The sequence below is a fragment of the Uloborus diversus genome, unplaced genomic scaffold (assembly GCF_026930045.1).
Source record: "Uloborus diversus isolate 005 unplaced genomic scaffold, Udiv.v.3.1 scaffold_12, whole genome shotgun sequence".
Classification (NCBI taxonomy): domain Eukaryota; kingdom Metazoa; phylum Arthropoda; class Arachnida; order Araneae; family Uloboridae; genus Uloborus; species Uloborus diversus.
In genome coordinates, this window is record NW_026557876.1 from 3,391,740 (window position 1) to 3,412,271 (window position 20,532).

The following is a 20,532-nucleotide window of genomic DNA, read 5'->3' on the forward strand; positions in this document are numbered from 1 at the left end:
GAATTAGTAGAAAAATGTGTTAAATTAAACTCCAAAAGCGCCATTTTTTGCTTAAAGATTTGCTTCCGGGGAAGATTTCGATCATTGGGAATCTGGCGATCTTTATTCACTGGGGTCAATTTTTGGCTCTAGTGCCAGCGAGAGAGGTATTTTACCAAAATAAAAATATTAACCCCCAAAAATAACACGACCGGGACAGATTCCCAGTCAACGAAACATCCCCCGATGACGCATCGAGGTATGTGAAAGACATTCTCATTTTTTAGCAGGGTTAATATTTTCGGCTCACTATTTCTTTCGTGCCAATATGGTATAATAAGAGATTTCATCAATGGCTAGAATATTCCTTTTATTACTTTTGGTTGATACACACAGAGCATTTCGCACATGAAGTACAAAGCTATTTGAAAGGTGTCTAAGAATCATTCACAAAAACAAAAGCAGATAAAGTTCAGTCAACTGGAGGAATGTTCAAGTCCTGTGATCATTATTTCCTTTTCCCCATCGCGAGGCACCCGAACGGAATCTCGGGAACTAGAGCTCCGCGGCCCGGTCGAAGTGCCTCAGGTCGTCGTCCGCCAGGCACGCGAGGAGGACGTCGGAGCAGGTGGGGGGCAGAGGAGGGGAACGCTCTGCAGGAAGCGGTCCTCCAGGGCCCTCCTCTCCCGGACCTCCCCCAGCAGGAGGTCGCCGAAGAGCGGGAAGTCCCGCGCCAGGAGGTCCCGGTCCGAGAGCCGCCGGGCCAGGCGGGAGGGGGGTCGGCGGGCGAGGTCGCGGAGGAAGAGGCGGGACCCTCCACCCGGGCCTCCCTCATCTCGGCCTCGCACTCGGAGAGCAGAAGGACGCCGCGCTCCTCGTCCTCCTTCGGGAGTTCCATCTCCTCCCAATGTATCTCGATGAACCTCCTGGCGTACGTCGCCAGGAGCACCCTCGCCACATCGTCTTTTCCCCACCACAGGGCATAGTACAGGGGACAGCGTCCACCTATATCTTCGGCCTGCAGACGCGCACCCCTCGACACCAAGGCTCTCGCTACATTTGCGAGACCTTCTCTCGCAGCGTAGTGCAGGGGGGTGCGGCCAATAATGTTCGGCACGTCGCATTCGGGGGCGGCCTCCAGCAGCACCTCCGCCACGGCCTCCTTCCCCCTGATCACGGCCCAATGGAGGGGCGTCCATCCATCTCCGTCTTTCGCACTTGCGTCTGCTCCCCCCGCAAGCAGGATACGGACGACATTCACGAACTCACTCCGTGCAGCGACATGCAGAGGGGTGCTCCCGTCGTAATCCACGACATCCGTGAGGCAGTCGGCGTCCGCCAGCAGCTCTGCCGCGGCCTCCTTCCCACACAACAGGGCCAGGTGGAGGGGCGTCATTCCATCATCATCCCTCGCCCTCGTGTTCCATCCTCCGTCCAGCAGCTCCCTGATCTCCTCCGTGTCTCCGCTCCTTGCTGCACGATGCAACGCGGTCCGCCCGTACTCATCCGTCTCCGACGCACCTCCGTCCTCCGGCCGGCGTCTCCTGGAAGAGAGAGATTCACGTTCCGTTCAAACTGAAAGCGGGAGGGATTTCGATCACTTTCCCGCTCCCGTTCACATGCAATCTTATTTGAATGAAATCTGGACTAGAAAACCTCTAAACTAAAAGATAACTTAAATCTAAACATATTTAGCTTGATGCAGGTACGGGACATTTTGATTCAATGTCCTAAGTTCTTACTTCATCATGAATTTTAATGGATTGGAGTTTGAGAAACAGCACACGATTTCCACCAAACTATATTTATTACTAGTGGTACCCGCACGGCTTTGCACGTAAGAGAAAAATTGAAAGGTCCTTTGGTTCGCCTGTATATTTACAAATAATGTATGGTGAATTTTCTCGCCAATTGGCTCGTGCCCGTGTTACGGTTCCACGTTATGATCATCTCGCATTTCGCCAATTTGCTTGTGCCCATGTGACGGTTCCACGTTATGATAATTTCGTCATTGACTCGTCCATCTTCTGATAATTTTGTTCTTAAAATTGGAATAGGAAAAGAACCGCGTCGAATTTTCGAAAAATCGCTTCGAGGTGCACACCCCCATGCTACAAACTAATTTGGTGCCAAATTTCATGAAAATCGGCCGAACGGTCTAGGCGCCATGCGCGTCACAGACATCCTACACACATCCAGACATCCTCCGGACAGAGAGACTTTCAGCTTTATTATTAGTAAAGATGAGTATATTGAAAACATCGTTAGAGTTTGCACGTGCTCGTGTGGGAAAGTGAAGCAAAAGTCCCTGACCGCCACAACACCGGCAGCTTTACACATTGGACAACACTCTGTGGCCACACCAAAAGCAAAGGTGGTAAAAAAATGGAAACTAGGTTCATTTGCATAAACATTAATGATTTAACGACGTTGGTCACTAAACATGAACACAAAAACATGGAAAATATTCTATTTAAATTATCTATTTTCAGTTTCAACAACAACAATGATTTATAAGTTGAAACTAGGGTTGTTTATACGCAGATATATTTTTCGTTTAAAGTTTGTGCCCTACGATACGATCTGGGGCTCTGCTCTTTTAGTGTTTCATTGAATGTGCAGAACGACTCGTACCACCGCCGTCTCGACTCAAGGCCACGCTTCTGAAAACGGAAGGGGCGACTACGTCATCAGGAGGGGGCGAGTTTTTTCCATTCGCGGTTCACGACGCGAAGCAAATATCTTCCAGTGCACGTTGTTTTCTAAAGGAATGGCTGTTGGACCGGCAGTGTGAACCAACTCGATGCTGTGATAGTAAAGGAACTCAATAGGTAAGAATCAACATATCTTTCTGTATTCTTATTGCAAATTTAAAAGATAGTAAAAAAAATGTGAAGGGAATGTTCTGAATTTGATTTATAGGCATGTTTTCCCGAGCCAAATGCCGTAACAGCTAACCCTAACGCGAATCGTAACGTCTGTATGTATTTAAACGGTAGCAACGCTATATGTTTTTAAAGTACTATACTTCTTTGAGAATACATTTTGTTTAGTTACTGCTAGTAAAATTTCAGGAATATATTCTATCATTATCTTTGCATTGTGTAAAAATAGTTTGTATGACTTTGCAAATGTTTTGCTTTATAGCGTGAAAAATATTTCTTACCACGAAATTTCCTTACATTCTTGTACTTCGATTTATTTAACTTTAATCCAGTTTAAATTAGTTTGAGATTTTGTCGCCTTTAAAGGGTATTGCATATTTTTGAGAGGAAATTCTACACTTTACTGTCCCTTAAAATATATTGCATGCTTATACAAATAAATTTCTTTTTTTCCCTTTAAATTTAAAATAGTATTGATTTCTTTATGACATAACTTCTCTAATTGTAGTGGTTGTTCTTCTCAATTAGGATATACCTAGCAAATGCAGTGTTCCACTCTGTCGAGGAAATTATGACGCAAATACAAAAGTTTACAGTCTTCAAATTTCCAGTTGATGAAACGCAAAAATCAATTTGGATTAATAAAATATCAAGGGAGAATTTTACGCCAACTAAAAACTCTCGAGCAAGTAAATTTTGTTGCACATACTATGTGTAATATACGAGTGATTTTGAAAATAAGACTTTTTTTTAAAAAAAATCTTAAAATATTATTTTTAGTAAAAGTTAGGAAAAAAGGATCTGCTAATAAAGTGTATTAAAATTTTATTTGTTGTAAGCAGAGCTAAATATTGAATTTTCACTCAAAAAAAAACAAAACAAAGACATTAGTTTTTTTATGAGTCATTTATCATTGGCATGGACAGGAAAATCCATGCTAATTAAATTGGAACCTAAATGAAATTAAAGACCACAAAGTATTTGCACAGAAAATTTCTTTTAACGGTATTTGAACATACCAAAGTTACATGCAAATCAATAAAGTAAAAAATTTTAATTACAAAATTATAATGAAAATTGCTATTCATGTTTATTACATAGGAAAATTCCATGCTGGTGACGAATATGAGCTTAAATGAAATTATAAACCATACAAATAATGCAACACAAAATTCTTTTCTACGGCATTTAAAGATACCATAGTTATATGCAAATCAGTAGACTTAAAAATTTTAATTACAAATTTATCATGAAAATTATAATCCATTATAATGACATAGAATTGATGTACTTTTTGTTATTGTTTGTAAAATAAATTTAGGAATAATAATCAGCTGTTAAAGCATGAAATTGCTTTCAAAATTAAATCTAGGGGACAAACTTCAGTTCCTTTGCTAAAGATAATTTATTTTTAAAAATAAGCTTTTGTGGTAAATAACCTCTGATTTCATTTAAATACAAACTGACACCTTTTTATTCTTAAATATCATTCTAGTACTTCAAAACTGTTCTGCTGGGGACATCTATGCCCATGGACATTTGAAATTTTTATTATGTTGTTTTAAAATGTTTTAATTGAAAAGAGTAATTTTTTGTTCAAGGGAAGAACAATAACAAATCAAACATATCTGGAGTTAAAATTTTTAAATATTTTTAAAAACAATGTGTCAAATAATTCTTTTTTTTTCACAAATGGTTATGTATTACTGATGTTTTGTACGAAATAAAAATGTAGTCTTGAATTTTTGTTTTTATTTTAACCTACAAAAAGTATCTAGCATATTCACACGAAGAAAAATCATAATGATTTTGCACTTTAAATCAAGAAGCTTTGAATCTTTCATTCCACTATCTTCTAATTATTAAGAAAGATTCATGAAAACAGAAGTTTGATGTTGTATCATTTAAAATATTTTATAACATTATTTAAAGAGTTAAAGGGAAATACTTGTACAACTAATAAGCATCAAAATGTTTGAATTATTTTTACTTCTAAAACAATAGATTTTTTTTTTTTGAAAACATTTAACATTGAAATATTTCCAAAATTAATTTAAGAATAGTTTTATGTAATTTAAAAAAGAAAACAAAACAGTGAAGTTATGTAGAAAAGTTACATCTAGCGCTCAATACTTCTCGCGAGTTTACTAACGTTCGCCCCTTGGCGATGACGTCACAGACCAGCCGTGCGGCCTTGACTCGAGACGGCAGTGCTCGTACACTCTACATGAAAATAAAAAGGTTTTAAAAATTATTTTTAAATGCATTTAATTTGTTTTTGAGGAAATGATTTGTGAAAGAGCTCGATTCCTTATTCTGAAACAGCATTTCGTAAAAATGAATAAAGATGCAATGCTTTACTAAAAACAACTGTAGAGCCGGATATCCGAATCCGGCAGACAAAGCGCGGGATGTCCGGAATCATCCCTATCCGGCGCATCCCTGGTATCGATGCTAAGAAAACTGCATCGATGAACAGTTTTCCAAATATTATAGGAACACTTTAATGTATTAGATCTTCACCTCTTTCTACCCACAAATGTTCGCCCAGTGATCGAAATTCGACCCTATTCACAAATGAATATTTGAGAAACCTTGTATGGAATTCAACTATTCCCAACATTTTTATTTCTACTTTTACTCTCGTTTACTGCATATCCGGAAACAGACAACATTTATACGTACACACAATAACGAAAGGTTTTTTTCCCCAATTTTGCTTTTTGTCCGTCAATCTCAAAATATATCGATGAGAGGGGATATTTCGGCAATGGGGTCGTTTCCGAAATTTTAAAGTGTTTTTTCTGAAAAAGCAAGTTTAGAAACATGGATTTTAACCATTTTTTAAATAATTTTAAAAAATTTAATATTTTTTAACAATTATTTTAGTCGGTGCGCAGATTGAAATTCAGTTTTTACGTTTCTGCACATGGCATCAAAGGCGATGAAATGCCATTCACTGATGCCATTAGCGCACGGCGCAAATGGTCACAGCGTGAAAAGGCGGTCGACAGCAGAGCGTAAACATTTAGTACGGTAATGGAGTAGCGCGCCAAAGTACATCACTTGTAACGTCATAAAGATCACGCTTTATTTCCAAAATCGAACATTTGAAATATGAATAAAAAATAACCGTCGAGAAAACAAAAGTTTTTTTCTGGCCCCATGTTATTTCTTTTACTTATTCTATCAATTTCAGTGACTAAAAGTAGTACTTTTGCCTGAAGAAAACAGCCCCATTGAGAAGTGGTCGTCCAATTTCTGGCTTGATTCATTTTATTTTGGATACCATGTTGCTTTGTGCTAACCCTATGCAAATAGATTCTTCCTCACTCTTTGTTTACGTATGCAAAGAAAAAAAAATTTTCGCTGGCATTGGAAACAAAAAAATGGACGCCAATGGGTAAAAATCGTCAGTAATACAATTTTGGAAATATTCCCGTATGAAATGAAGCATCAAAACTCAGTTTATACGAAAAACTTCTGTGTGAACAATATTACTTATAAAACGTCTACTATTATTGAGTAAGTTGCTTCTTTGTCGTTAGAAATATAAATTTCCAAGTAACAAATGAGCGAACTCTACTCGTGGCAACTGTCCAATCGAAAACACTGGAAGTCGCAATAACAGTACAATTTTTAAAAAAGGTCGTCTTTGAGATTTGTTTATGGTTGAGGGCGGTGCATAACTGATGTCACACTTTTCAACATTTTCGACCCTATCGCCCTCTTTGTCAAAGTTTCGCAGTTCACCATACCCCCTCTTCCTTTTGTCACATGTCACGCTGTTTTTCATTAACGTTCCTATTAAAAAAATGGCTTGTTGTCACGTTCTCCCCATTGTATGTCCTTCCTGTCATTTCTGTCCTCTCCCTTGTCACAAACTGGACATGATAATAATAGTGCAATTTTATTAAAAAAAAATCGTTTTTGTGATATGTTTACGGTTTAGGAAATAACTGACTAATGCACTTTTCAAAATTTTTGACCCCTCTCTCCTTCGTCACAAAGTTTCACACTTCACCATGCTCCCTGTTCCCTTTGCCACATGTCATACTGTTTTTAATAAACTTTCTCATCAAAAAAAAAAGCTTGATGTCACATTTTCTCCATTGTATGTCCCTCTTGTCATTTATTTCCTCCCCCTTGTCACGAATGGTTAATTTAATGAATCCCACCTTAAACAGGGACTTTGTTTGTAGTCAGTTTCTTGCAAATAGACATTTCTCTACTCTTTTTTTACGTATGAAAAAGAGAAATATTTCTCGAGCTGGCATTTTGGTGCCAAAAATTTTACACTAATGAATAAAGTTCGCCCATTTCACGATTATGGAAGTTTTCCTGAATGAAATGAAACCGTAAAACTCCTTTTATACGTAAAACTTCTGTATAAGCAATATTCTTTGTAAATAGAGGCAGAAATACAAAATTTTCAACAGTCAAATGAACGAATTCTACTCAAGGCAACAGAATTGTCCATGCGAAAGCATTGGACGTCGTAATAATACGCCAATTTTATCAAAAGTTTCACCTTGAGATTTGTTGCTGGCGACAGCAAATGCAGTTATTATTTTGAGAAGATAATTTCGTCGAAACTGAAAGTCCTCCCTCCCTCACTCTGTAAAATGATTTATTTAAATATTTAAATCCCGAAAACATAATCAAAATGAAAATATTTTTAATGCCCATAGTTACACAAAAAGCCTCAAAAAATTTTTTAAAAAATGCAAGAATTGCATTTTTTTATGGTCAAGCGAGAAATGGCAGCACATAATATTATCTAGCAATTTCTTCACGCTAAGTCGCGTGAAAAATCAAATAAAAATGAATGTTCACTAACTTTTAATTGCTTCTAGTTTATTTTCTAGTCATCTTGGCGGGTTTTCGTTTTTTGCCGTAAACGGGGGATAAACGTTTTTAGAAGTAGTTTTCACGAGCTTTTTAACCATACCAAGCTTAAAGCACTAAAATGCATTTTTCGTGTAGAAAAAGTGGTGTAAAATATGAATTAAAACTTAATGTTTCACGCTTCCAACAATGAATTTCAACAATGGAAAAGAGATAAAATTAAAATTTTTGAGTTTCGATAACTAAAAAACGGTTATAACTTTCTTCTAATGGATTTCGGTTGTTGGACCTTGGGCGCCCGGACAATTTTTTCGTTAGGAGTATTTTTTAAAGACCTTTCCAACCATTAAAATTCGAAAAAATTGGACCATCCATTCGCGTAGAAAGAGCCATTTAGGACGAAAATGCATTGCTTATTAATACCTCAGTTAATTAGCGTTCGATTTCAAAATTTGTTATTGATGACACTAAAACTCGGCAATAGCTACCGAACAAAGAAAGAATGAAGGAAATCGGTTCACAAACAGAGGAGTAATCGGTACCGAAAGAAAACGGCTTGCCTATTAATATACAAAGATCCCCTTAATATTAATTTACTTAAAGACCCCCTTTAAGTTTGCATTCGTCCTTCACGGCTTATGAGAACTAAAAGGTGGGAGAACGTTATTGGGGTTGGAAAATACGTCACGTGAACGAGTGGCAGTGGCGTGAGTACATACCGCAAGGCCCCAGAATGCGGGGGCCCCAGATTCGCAAGGGGCCCAAAAATGTGTTTGAGCTTTGTTTTCATTCCATTTTATTAAATTTTTCCGTGAATCAAACTTGGTTTGAAAAGCATAAACATAAGAGCGTTAAAAAAAGTTAAGGAATTCATTAAATTTATGAACCTTAGGGACACAGTGAGGCACCTAGAATCCCAGAACCTATTGATTTAGGGCCTCCGATTAAGATATCGGGGGCCCTTGGCCAAACGCATTTTCGGGGCCCTCATGTAGCAAAATATTACAATTTTTTGCCATTTCGGGATCCTAAATAGCAGGGGCTCAAGGTCACTGTTTAGTCCGCCTATTCATTAAATAGGCCCCGAGTAGAGAGAAGGGGAACCCACGATCCAACTTCCTTGAGCGAAAACCAAACCTTGGCTCGGTACAAAGAGTACCACATGCCCTCCCTAGACCATCACCTGCCACGGAAAGAAGGGAAAATTCCTGAATGAAGAGGAAAGGAAAGAAACAGTCCTGACAGTACCAAAGCCAGTTAAAAGAAGTTTTTGTGTAAAATCTATCTTTAAGGGGTGGAAGGGGGGGCAAATCGGAAGAGGTCTGAAAATTTGAGCTTTTTTTTCATTCAATTTTATTAACTTTTTCTAAAAATTAAACTTAGTTTTAAATGCTTATATTGATTCTGGGCCCCTGAGCCTATTGGTCTAGCCCCCCCCCCCCCCCCGAGTAAGATATCAGAGGTCGTTGGCCAAACACTTTCTCCGGGCTCTCTTATAGCCATACGTTGCAATTTTTGCCACTTGCTAAAACAGTTTTCGCCATTTGCCCCCCCCCCCAAATGGCCGGGGTTCCAGGTCATGGCCTGGCTGGCCTATTCAGTAAAGAGTGTCCCTGACATTAGGTGGGGAAATCGAATCAACTCTTGAGCTCCCAACCTAAAGAAAATAAATGGAATAGCTACTTTGTTCTAGGATTACTTTTTTTTTTTGCAGGCAATTGTTAATATATTACCTACTAAGTTTTCCCATTTTTTTTTTCTTCAAAACAAATAAAAGATAGGGACTTTACCAAGAAAGTGAGAAGGAAGAGATTCCCTAAATACTTGCCTTTAATTCACCAAAAACAGCCTATTGTGTTTTTAAACTTATATTTTGGAAACATTCATGAAGAGAGTCCAAAAAACCTCTTTCTTCCCAATATTCAAAAATTGCTTAAAATTACTTTTTGGGAACTTCGATTTTGAAAAATTCCGGGGCAAAGTTCCGAAACCTTCCCCAAAATTTGTGATTCTTAAACTTTGATTTTCGAAAAAAAAAAAAAAAGCTGGGACAGTCCCGCAACCTTATCTCTTATTGTCAGGTCATCAAAGGTGGCCTACAATTGAGGTTCAGGAGTTAAAATTCGGAAAATTTCCGGGGGCGAGCCTCCGAACCCCCAATCCTTTTTGAATTACCGAAGATCATCTAAAATTGCGTTTCGGGAACTTCAATATCAAAACCGTTTTCCGGAAGTCTCATCTTTGAACAACTTCCCCTTACATCTTACATAAAATCCTATAAACGAATTTGTGGACCACTTTGGATGAAGTTAGGGGAAGGGATGAGGGGGTTCGGAACTTTTCCTCAGAAATCGAAGTTGCAAAAAGGCAATTTAAGAATGGCTTAGAATCGCATTTTTAAAACTTCAATTTCGCAAAATTTATAAACAAAGCCAACAAAATCGAAAAATTGTACTTCATATATATAGTAATATGATTTTTAGTAGAAGGTCCAAAATCAGATTTTCTGCGGGGCAAAAAATTTGAAGTTACACTACTGACCAGTGACTTGGCTAGCCGATGGTTTTTTTTAATTGGGGGGGGGGGATTCGGCGGGCACTTAATTTTTCACTTCATATACATACTAGCTGTAGCTTCACGGCGATACCCGTGCAAATAATTTAAAGCTTAAACTAATGCTCCATAACTTTAAACTATGTCAACAGTTGCTCCGAAGCATAAAATAATCCCCCGACTCTATTATTTAACCTCACTAGAAAGTCGCCCGTCATGGTATGAGGGGTGAAGATTTGCTTCCATGTACATTTGAAAGCAGCGGTTGCCTGTTTGGGGATATTTTGGTACTTTTAAGTTTTAACCCAAACTCCAGTGGATTAACCCTAGCAGATAATGATGCAGTGGCTAATAAACAAATTTTTTCATATTTTACAAAATGATGTTTTCGTGTTTCACTTTAAAAAACGTAGCACTTCAGCGACTATTTGTTTTGAACAGGGAACAGATTAAAAGCCTGGTTATTCACCGTGGGGTGCAAAAATGTCAGTTTATGATTTGACTTATAAGAAAACCCTCAAATATTCAAATGGAAAGCAAAAATGAAATTGACGCAAGACTGGCCTCGACAGGGAGTGGAGATGAAACACTAAATAACAATTTGGATTGAAGAAAGTCTTCGAAATTTCTAAACCATCTGATGATTAAACTAATTAATCCATTAGAATGTGACACATTAATTAACAAAAAATTCAATTTTTCTATTTTCCCCCAAATTTTTTTTCCTTACCCACCACTTTAAAATTTTCATAATTTTTACATCTCCAAATGTGACACAATAGGGAAGACTTCCCTTCCCGTTCTGAATGAATGACGGCACAATGTCACTTCATCCAAGGACAACTTACTTGGGAGGTTGTCCTTCGCCATCTTGGGATTGACGCTTGGACGTCGATGGCAGCTCCCCATCTGCTCCTCGGTCACTCCCCTGGAACAGAGCAAACACAGGATTCTTAGAATGGACAGCGGAATCGCTACTCGCTGACAGAGAAAACAACAGTCCAGAAGACAGTCTAAAAGGGACAATTCCTTTTCCTATGACGATTTTACAAAAAAAAAAAGTCGAAGGCATGGAGCTGTCCTTTTTAACCCCCGACACACAAATGAAGGGGGTTACAAATTTGACTTGTCTGTGTATCTGTCTGTGGCACTCTAGTGCCTAAACGGATGGACCGATTTTGAAAAAAAAATTTTTTTTGTTAGAAAGGAGAGTTGATCGAGAGTGTTCTTAGTCAGGTTGCATCTTTGGATGACATTCATTAACGAAGATATTAATTAAGAACTTCTAAAGGGTTTTTCACGATTTTTGCAGTGAAAACGTAGTTAAAAATTTCAAAATGTAATACTAAAATAAAGAGAATAGATAAAAGAAGTCTGATAGAATGTGTTTGGAACTTCCGTGGTTCATAGAATACAAATTTTTACGTTTTTTTAAAGCAGATTTTAATAACGGCTAAGCGTTTATTCACGCAGTTGATAACCGAATTCATTGTTGGCTGACAAGGAAATTAAAAGCAATGATTTAAAATTATTTGTTGCCAGTTTCTACTTAATAGCAAATAAAATACTTGACATTGACTTTTAATAATATAAGGCTTTTGAAAGGATTTTCAATTTTCCCTCTTGGTTTTACAGTTGCAACTCAGTCGGGGCTTCTTTTTTTTTTTAATTTTAGTTACTTTCAAAACGGATTATATTCTGTTATATATTTTTTTGGCAAAAGGAACAAAAAAAAAAAAAACAAAAAAAACTTTTTACGCACAAACACTAACTGTTAGAATTTCGAATTTCTGACAACGTTTTGGTAAAGGCTATTAGCAATAACAAGTGACTAGTGGCATAAGTCTAGAAATTTTCCCTCCCTTTTATCAGACCTAAATTGACAATTTCGTTTTGGACTCCAAAGCAGAATACTTGGTAATGTTCTGCAATGTAAAATCATTTGACCAAAATTGTTCTGCTAGTACTTCCAAGTCAGTGTTTTTTTCAGACTGTTTGCTCTAGGGGGGGGGAGCACTTTGAACGTTTGGGGGGGGGGCAAGGATGTATTTAAGGAGGCAGGGCACTTTAAGAGTTCAGAGGGGGCAAGGTCGTATTTAAAGAGTGGGACATTCCCCCTCCCCCCTCCTCAGAAATAAATTCAAAACTACCAACTCTGAATCATTTTATGATTTCAATTTGCGAAGTAACCTTCATGTTTGGATTGTCCGCCCCTCCTCAAATAAATCTCTGTATGCGTCCACGGGCGGGACGATATGAGCTTTAAAAAACTCCTGGTTCATTACAGGGCTCCCATAAAAATGTAACAGATCAAAAGACTGACAGTACTGCAATATTATGAAAAAAAAAATATTATTGGCAAATGCAAAAAAAAATCAATGAAAACATTTTTTAATCATTCAAACATACACAAAATCACCATAAACAAGAAAAACAGTGTAATCAAGTTTCATATTGCAGGGGTCTGGCCAGAGGATATTTGGGTCCGTTAACGGACCCTTCACAAAAATCCGATCAACCAAAACGGACCTTTCACAAAATCCCGATCAAACAAAACGGACCCTTCACAAAATTCTGATAAACAAGATCGGATCTGTCACAAATTGTTTATTGCAAGAGCAGATCTGAAAGAAAAATAACGCATATTTCTGTGTATAAACCGATAATTTTTGGAACCTTTTTTTAAGTCAAATTAGAGGGATCAGCTTAAACAAAATTGGCTAATTTTGAAAAAAAAAAAAAAAATCGGCACTCTTGGGATACTCCTGCAAGCGATAAATAATTGCTACTACCAAATAAATATAATGGTTGTTTGTTTTATCACAGCTAATTAGCAGCGGTGTTGTTGTAAACTTTTCTGAAAAGGCGTAAGTCTCTTTATTTCTGTTAGAACTCCCATTTCTGTTAGAACTCCAAGTTTTTAAAGCAAAATTCCATTTTCTGTTATGAGTCAAAAATTAAAATGCTGAATAGATGGTTTATTTTATTTTTTGGGTCAACTGTGTCCACAGATATTAATGATATGTTTATCATAGGACTCTGAAATGCAATTTTAAAATAATTTTATCAAAAATATTTCTTTTACAAGCCGTTTTTATACTTTTGATGTCTTCACTTGATCACAGAATTGCGATCTCTTTGCATCCGCTATGGGAATCAGATTTTTCGAATTTTTGATGATTATTGCGCTTTGTTAAGAGGTAAACAATTGAAATATCTTTTTAGTTTTGTTAAAATCACGGAATTTATAAGTTTTAAACGAAATTCTCTGCCTTTTAAGAGTGTCTTGGGTCAAAAAGTTGAACGCTGAACCCTATTCTGAATTTTATTTTATTTATTTATATTTTTGTTACAATTATTTTAAATACTGTACAGAAATATATCTAGTATAATTCAACATAATGTAGAAGGGTAGATAAATATTGATACTTGAAAGAGCGATGCCCCCCCCCCTTGCCAAATATCAGAAAAAAAATTCAGAATGATTTTCTCGACGCAGAAGAGGAAAACGCTCAACTTTAAGTTTAATTGATGCAGTTTGTGCCATCTCTAAATTCGAAAATTTCGTTTTAACAAAAAAAAAATTTTTTTTTTTTTTTTGCTAAATTTTTTGATTTTTCACAAAATTAATTCATTTTTCACAAAATTATTTTATTTTTCACAAAAAACGGACCCTGTGAAAAATCCTGGACAGACCCCTGTATTGACGGTCCTCCGTCACACTGTAAATGCATGAGAAACTTTTAAATTTATAAAACACGCAACGAAGCATGAATACCATGCAATAAAAATTATTTTAAATGGAACACATTTACGGAAACAAATATTCGTCGAATTGCTTCTTCTGAAGTCGAAATTTGTTTCATTAGATTGTCTTACAATTCCTAAAACTGACAATAACATGTAATAAAATAAAGAAAAATAACTCTCTTCAAGTTTCAAAGGAAATAAAGACAAGGAAAATGATTAGAGCCCGGATTATGTGCACTAAAAACACTTAAAATGCATGTATTCAATAAAAGCTAAAAACATATGCGCTACAAACGAAAAAAATATTTGCTCTCTTTCTTTTTTTTCACTTACGTGAAGAGAAACTAAGATCTTATTAAAAACGCAGTAATATGCATTTTTTAAAAAAAGGCAAAACCGTTTTTATGCATTTATATGCACTAAGCGTCAAAAGGGGCCAAAATTAGCGACTACATATAAACATATGGGCTGTGGGACTAAGGCATAAAAGGTGCTTAGAAAAATGGTTTCGTTTGCTAATTTTGGGGACTACAAAAAGTGATATTTTTCTGAGTCCTGTGACTGTCTATAAATGAAAGAAAAAAACCAATGTTCCCAAAAAAGTACCGCCTCAAAACATTTTTACAGACCGTTAGAGATACATGAAAAGGAGTGAAAATGGCAAGAGGTGGACAAATTTTAAATACATCAAACATATTATTGATGTACATTAAAAATACTCATGTACGTTCAAAATATTGTGCATGTGCATTAAAAAACTTTTATTTTAAAGAAGCAAACATGTTATTCTAAAGTGTCATTGTCAGAATCACTGAATCCATCGATCCGGTTTTCATGTATAAAGATATATTTTCTTCTTGAGAGTTTACACTCCTACTGTCACTGGAGCAGGATTGTGTACGTGAACAATTTTACACCTTGCATGTACATCTCTTCGAAGAACACCAAGTTTTCTGGCATGCACAGGAGATTAGTTTTGTTTTTGTACATTAGTTCTCCACTGCATTTCAATACTGCCCGCATTTATAATCCGCTCAATGCTCCGATGAAGTGGGAGCATTGACTGGAGTGGCGCTCAACCTACAGCCCGCGGGCCAAATGTGGTCCTTGAAGCTGACCCACGTGGCCCGTCGTTGTGTTCAGTGCTACAAAACGAAAAATATATTCCAAAACCTTACAAAACTACGAATCATCTTCTTTCAGTGCTATGAATTTTGAAGCCAAGTAGTCATAAATTAATTTCTAAAATTTTGGTTAGAAATTGTCCTTCCTTTCTCTTGTTTTCCCATGCTATCTAGAAAAATTTAAATCTTATAAATAAATTTTAAATTTTTTCTGTCTCGCAAGATTCCCATTAGTGTGAGTTACGGCCCGCGGGTAAAAAAAGGTATGCACTACTGGATTAAATTATTCAAACATCAGCATTGAACATTTGCTTGATAGTTAGTGCACAAACAAGGGGATAGGGTGTGAGCAAGTCCTTGATTCAGTCATATTTATCGCTGACTTTCGTCAAAGTTCAGTCTGTGACATATGGGATTTCGATGTTTATTAATAACTTTTTTATTTCTATTTCTTGTTACCAATAATCCGAGAATGCATTCTGAATCTTCACAATGTTTAAAAATTTTGGTGCCCAAAAATAATTTTTCGCGTTGTCGTTAATGCTAAAACTGTAAAAAAAAAAAAAAAAAAAAAAATGCCCTTACAAAATCTGCTGTAAAAAATTTTCTTTATCAAGAGCTTTTTCCAACAAAGTTTTTCTTAAACAAATCCACCTTTAAGCTTGCAATTTATATTTGCCTTAAAATGAAGGAGGGTCTTTCCATTGAACCACAGATAAGAAAGCCTATGAGGGACCAAATTTTTGAAGCTGGTTTAAGTGATTTAGGAAAAACAGCAGTGACAGATTTTAAAAATGTCGTGATACAGTTCTTAAGATATAATAAAAGTCCTAACGGAAGGGCTCGGGCGTAAAAAGTGGTATCTGAGAAAATTGTAAAAATCGAGTGATTTGATGAAAACCAGATTTAGATAAAATGAAAAGCTTTCTACGAACACAAATATTAACTGGAAAATTTTCTGCAAATATTTATTTTGCCAAACTCACCCTTGAATAAAAAATTAAGTTTATATTCAGATATAAAAGAGGAAAAAAAAGTGTTTTAAATCATTTATTTATTATTTTTTTTTTTTTTTTACAATAACATAGTTTGCTTATTTTTCATCAACTGAAGAAAACTGCCAAAACCATTATTTTCTTTACACATGTGCTTTAAAAGGCTTTAACAGAATTAAACTGGGATTTTCTTAAAAATTCCCTTTTAATTTTTTTTTTAAATCAACATTAGCAGTTTGAAAAAAAAAAAATTCTGCAGAGCCAAAAATTTTCTGCGAACGCCGTTCGCGCGTTCGTCTATGTTGGGGAGAATTTCTAATCTAATAATATCTCCCCAATGTTTCTTTGATACTAGCAGAGTGAGTTCGGAAATAAGAACTTGACAAACTATTTCTAACTTTCATGAAGTTTATTTAAACGATAATGTAAATAGATAAAAACACGCTGTAAATGATAAAAATAAATACTAACAACATAATCTCTCCACATGCTACTTCTGCATGAGTCATGAGATAACTAACAGTGCAACGCAAACTGCATGACTATTGACTAAAAACTTTGATGAAATAGACCCATTGGGAAATAAGCTAAGTCCAGCTAATCATTTCTAATAAAGGGCGAACGTCACGAACAAGCAAGTTCGAATGCCGAACAAGCGACCGCCTACCACGACGAGAGATGATCAAAGAGAGAGGGCAAACTAAAGCCGCGAGCAGTTTAAATATCCCCCGGGTCATTAGCATATCCGAGTCACGTGAACGGACACATCACTGCTATCGTTAAGCACACGTGCCATCAGATTTCTTCTAGAAGCTTTCTATGACGTCATCCACAACGGAGTTCCCGCCAAGGGTGAACGAAAGTGGAACAAACATTCGGTCGATTCGACCAATGTGAATGAGTGCTGATAAGATTCTTTTACCCCAGTCATGCAGAATGATTGGTAATACATTATAAGTAAGGAAAAACATTCTTTTACTATTGGTGTTGTGAGGTGATGAGATAGGATTATTTACTGTTGTTATTAACAGGCATTTATGCCTAACAGTCTATATTATGCAAGACTGGTGAAAACTATTACATGTGGTCGTATAAATTGAAATCTTATACAGTTTTGATGTTTCCCTCACAAATGGCGACACAAAGTAATTTCTGCTATGTGGCATCACGTCCATGTAAATGGTGGTAAGCGGTAAAAATGGAGGATAGCGAACACTTGACCGGCACTTCTGGTGGTAATAATGGGCGTGAAATCTCAGCTAAGTATGGTGGAAGCGATTCTGATGACTCCGATGAAGACTCGGAGTAGTGTTCACATTTTTTTCAAAAAGGGGCAGGGTAAATTTCTCAGAGAGGGCATTTTCGATTTAAAAAGGGGCACTGTTTGGGAAGTAAAAAGGCACTCGGGGATGACCCAGTAGGAAGTCAACACAAGGGGTGCCCCCCCCCTCAAGAGCAAGGATGCATACCCCTCCAAAATCAGGAAGACCCCCACCCCTCGGCCAAAAAAGAAGAACGTGAGCTTCAAAAAATTTCCGATTCAGCAAATTTGTTGACAATAATGCAACATACTTTTTTTTTCTTTTTAAATAACACTTAATGACCCCCTATTAGATCTAGGTATGAGTGCATGGTCGTATTTAATAATTGGGTCAAATTTAAGTTGAGTAATTGTTAATTTCTTCTTCCTAAACAATCGGGTTTGGAGTGATCCTGAAGACACTTTTGTGACATATTAAACCATGTACTAACTATGTGTATTACAGTCATGAAATTAAAAGGAAGAAACTCACAGGAATATACTCATAATTCTCAAATTTAGATTAAAATTATATATCTAGTGATCTGGTCTAATCAAATTGTCTTGGAAAATATTGATAGCTGATTCCCTTATGCATCACATCAATAAGAACATCACTTAAGTTTTATGAAAGTTGTTTTATAGATGTGATACAACCATCAATAATTCATTTTTATGACACTAAGTAACTCTCAAGATGTAAGCAGAGATTGTTACATTTTCTTTAAAAGGACGTTCTGGGCAATTCTATGGTGTCGGACGTAAAAAATTAAGAAAAATTTCTCAGTTTTAAATCTATTTACCAAACATAAACTGTTCCAAAATAAACAAATTTATTTACAAGATACTTACTACATCCCCCGTTTTCCAAATCGTCCCCCTCCCCAGCAAGGGCTCACCCCTCCCTAATTATCGCAAAAACCTTCCACTCCAAAATAAACAGTCCCCCCCCCCCAAAAAAAAAAAGAAAAATGCCCTCAAACAACCCCACTTAAAAAATTTCAATGGCGTGGCTCAATCTGCGCTATGAACCCCCCCCCCCCCAATAGGGGGCACCCTGCTGAAGTTCACCTTTTATTACTGTGCTTTATACAAATAGCCAATCAATAAAAGAAACAAATATAAATATGCGAAAAATATTTTTGTATTTTAGTTCAATATGCATAGTGTTGTACACTAAAGTGCGAAAATAAAAAGGTTCGTAAACCCAAAGCGGAGATTAAAAGATGGCTATACGATTACACTAACATGGTAATGTTAAGCATGACATGCGACACATGCAGCATTAAGGAATTATGCACTATTACCGTGTTTTCAGAAAGTTATTGCTAAATGTTAACGGTTTTGAACAAATGAATGAAAATAATTGAGGTCTCCATGCTTTGGTTTACATCATGATATCATTGCAAACTGAAATATAAATTTTGTTCACAGTGAATGCTTTTTCTAAGAGATTTTTTAAGACAGCTGTTTCAAAAACATTTTGGGAGTATCTCCAACAGCCCCAGTGGCAGAAAGTTTTGTAGCTGTCTGCGAAAAGCTTTCATCGACAACTACATAATCTGTCTGCAAAAATCGTGCATAGTTCAACAACTCTTTGGGTCAATACCTTTCAGAAAAACTAGCTTCCATAAATGTATCACGAAAATTGCCTCCCGCCTCTGTATCGCAACCCCCTCCCCTTCCCCAACACCATTTTTTAGACTGGAGACATCCAATTCTTTCTCTTTGGGCCAATCAATGACTTTCAGAAAAACTTAACTCCCATAATTGCATCACAAAAATCGCCCCCACTGTCCCTGCATAATTGCATCTCAACCCCCCCCCCCCTCCCATGCCCTCCTGCACCATTTTTAAGACTGGTAACATCCAAATTCTTTCTTGGGCCAATATCTTTCAGAAAAAAATAACTCCCATAATTGTACAACAAATATCCCCCCTCTCCCATTATTGTATTACAAAAAATTCCCCCACTCCCCCCTGGATCACTTTTGAGACTGGCAACTTCCGAATTCTTTCTCTTTGGGCCAATACTATCTAGAAAAACTAATTCTCATAATTGTATCACAAAATCGCATCCACTCCTCCCTGCATATTTGTATTCCAAAAATCCCCCCCGCCCCATTTTCGATACTAACAATCCCCCAAATTCTTCCACTTTGTGCTAATAACCTTTCAGGAAAACTAACTCGCACAATAGGGAAGTATTCTATTTTCTAATTTTATTTTTATATGATAGAGTAACATACATGAACATCATCTGCGAAAAAATTTTTACGATACGACTAATACTTTTTTTTTAAATAATTTTTTTAAGTTCACGCGCGAGTGACGTCATTTGCTTGTAAGTCCTTTGACTGACGTCACTGCCGCGCTGCGAGGCAGCGGGGTTGGCTAGGACAAAGAAGTGCTTGGCGATCTTTGGGGGAAGGCGCGGGCGCGCATAAAAGGCTAGTGAAAATCCTTTGCTGTCTGTAGGGTTTAATGCATTCTGCGATTGTTTTTAATTTGATTTTCTTTGTCATGGCTAGTAGAATCAATTACAAGTATTGCTTCGTTCCTGGATGCGTATCTACATCTAAAAAAACTCGCGATTTGTTATTGTTCCGTCCCAGCAGGATCTTCGAAAGAAGTGTTTTCAAGTGTGTTTATTAATTAAAATTTGAAAATGAAAATTTGTACTGCATTTTAATTAAAAACTATGTCAAGTGAGAAATATAGTTTGAAACATATGTTCACAACTGTTCATAAATAAATGTTTAATAAGCATATGAGATATTTTTTAAAAAATGCAAGTAAACAAAGGAATTTAAACCCTGCACAATAAACTTAAATAGAAAGTAATAGATGCATTACTATTTCCATTTTAATAACAATGCAAAAACTATTAATACTTTCTTTTTAACATTCAAACTATCTTCAAATTTTAACTATTTCAAATTGATAATTTAAAAATACATTTTCAGTTTATCACCAGAAGTGTTTCTATATATACAAGACCTTTCTCACCTGCAAAAAGGTACTTATTTTATGAAATGAACACCATTTTCAAATTTATTATTTTTATCAAAAGAGCAAAAAAATTATTTTTCCTTTTT

At 36.4% G+C, this 20,532-nt stretch overlaps 1 protein-coding gene across 1 annotated transcript in view; it reads right to left on the bottom strand.

Moving 5' to 3' along the window:
* Positions 1-266: 266 nt before the first annotated feature.
* The window catches only part of LOC129232429 (protein phosphatase 1 regulatory subunit 12C-like), a 42,912-nt gene continuing 22,646 nt past the window's right edge, over positions 267-20,532 (bottom strand). The window contains exons 3-4 of the mRNA XM_054866574.1: positions 11,114-11,193; positions 267-1,523 (exon numbers count right to left, since the gene is read on the bottom strand). Of these exons, the coding sequence (XP_054722549.1) occupies positions 488-1,523; positions 11,114-11,193 (1,116 nt within the window). The 3' untranslated portion in view covers positions 267-487. The remainder of the gene's footprint in view (positions 1,524-11,113; positions 11,194-20,532) is intronic.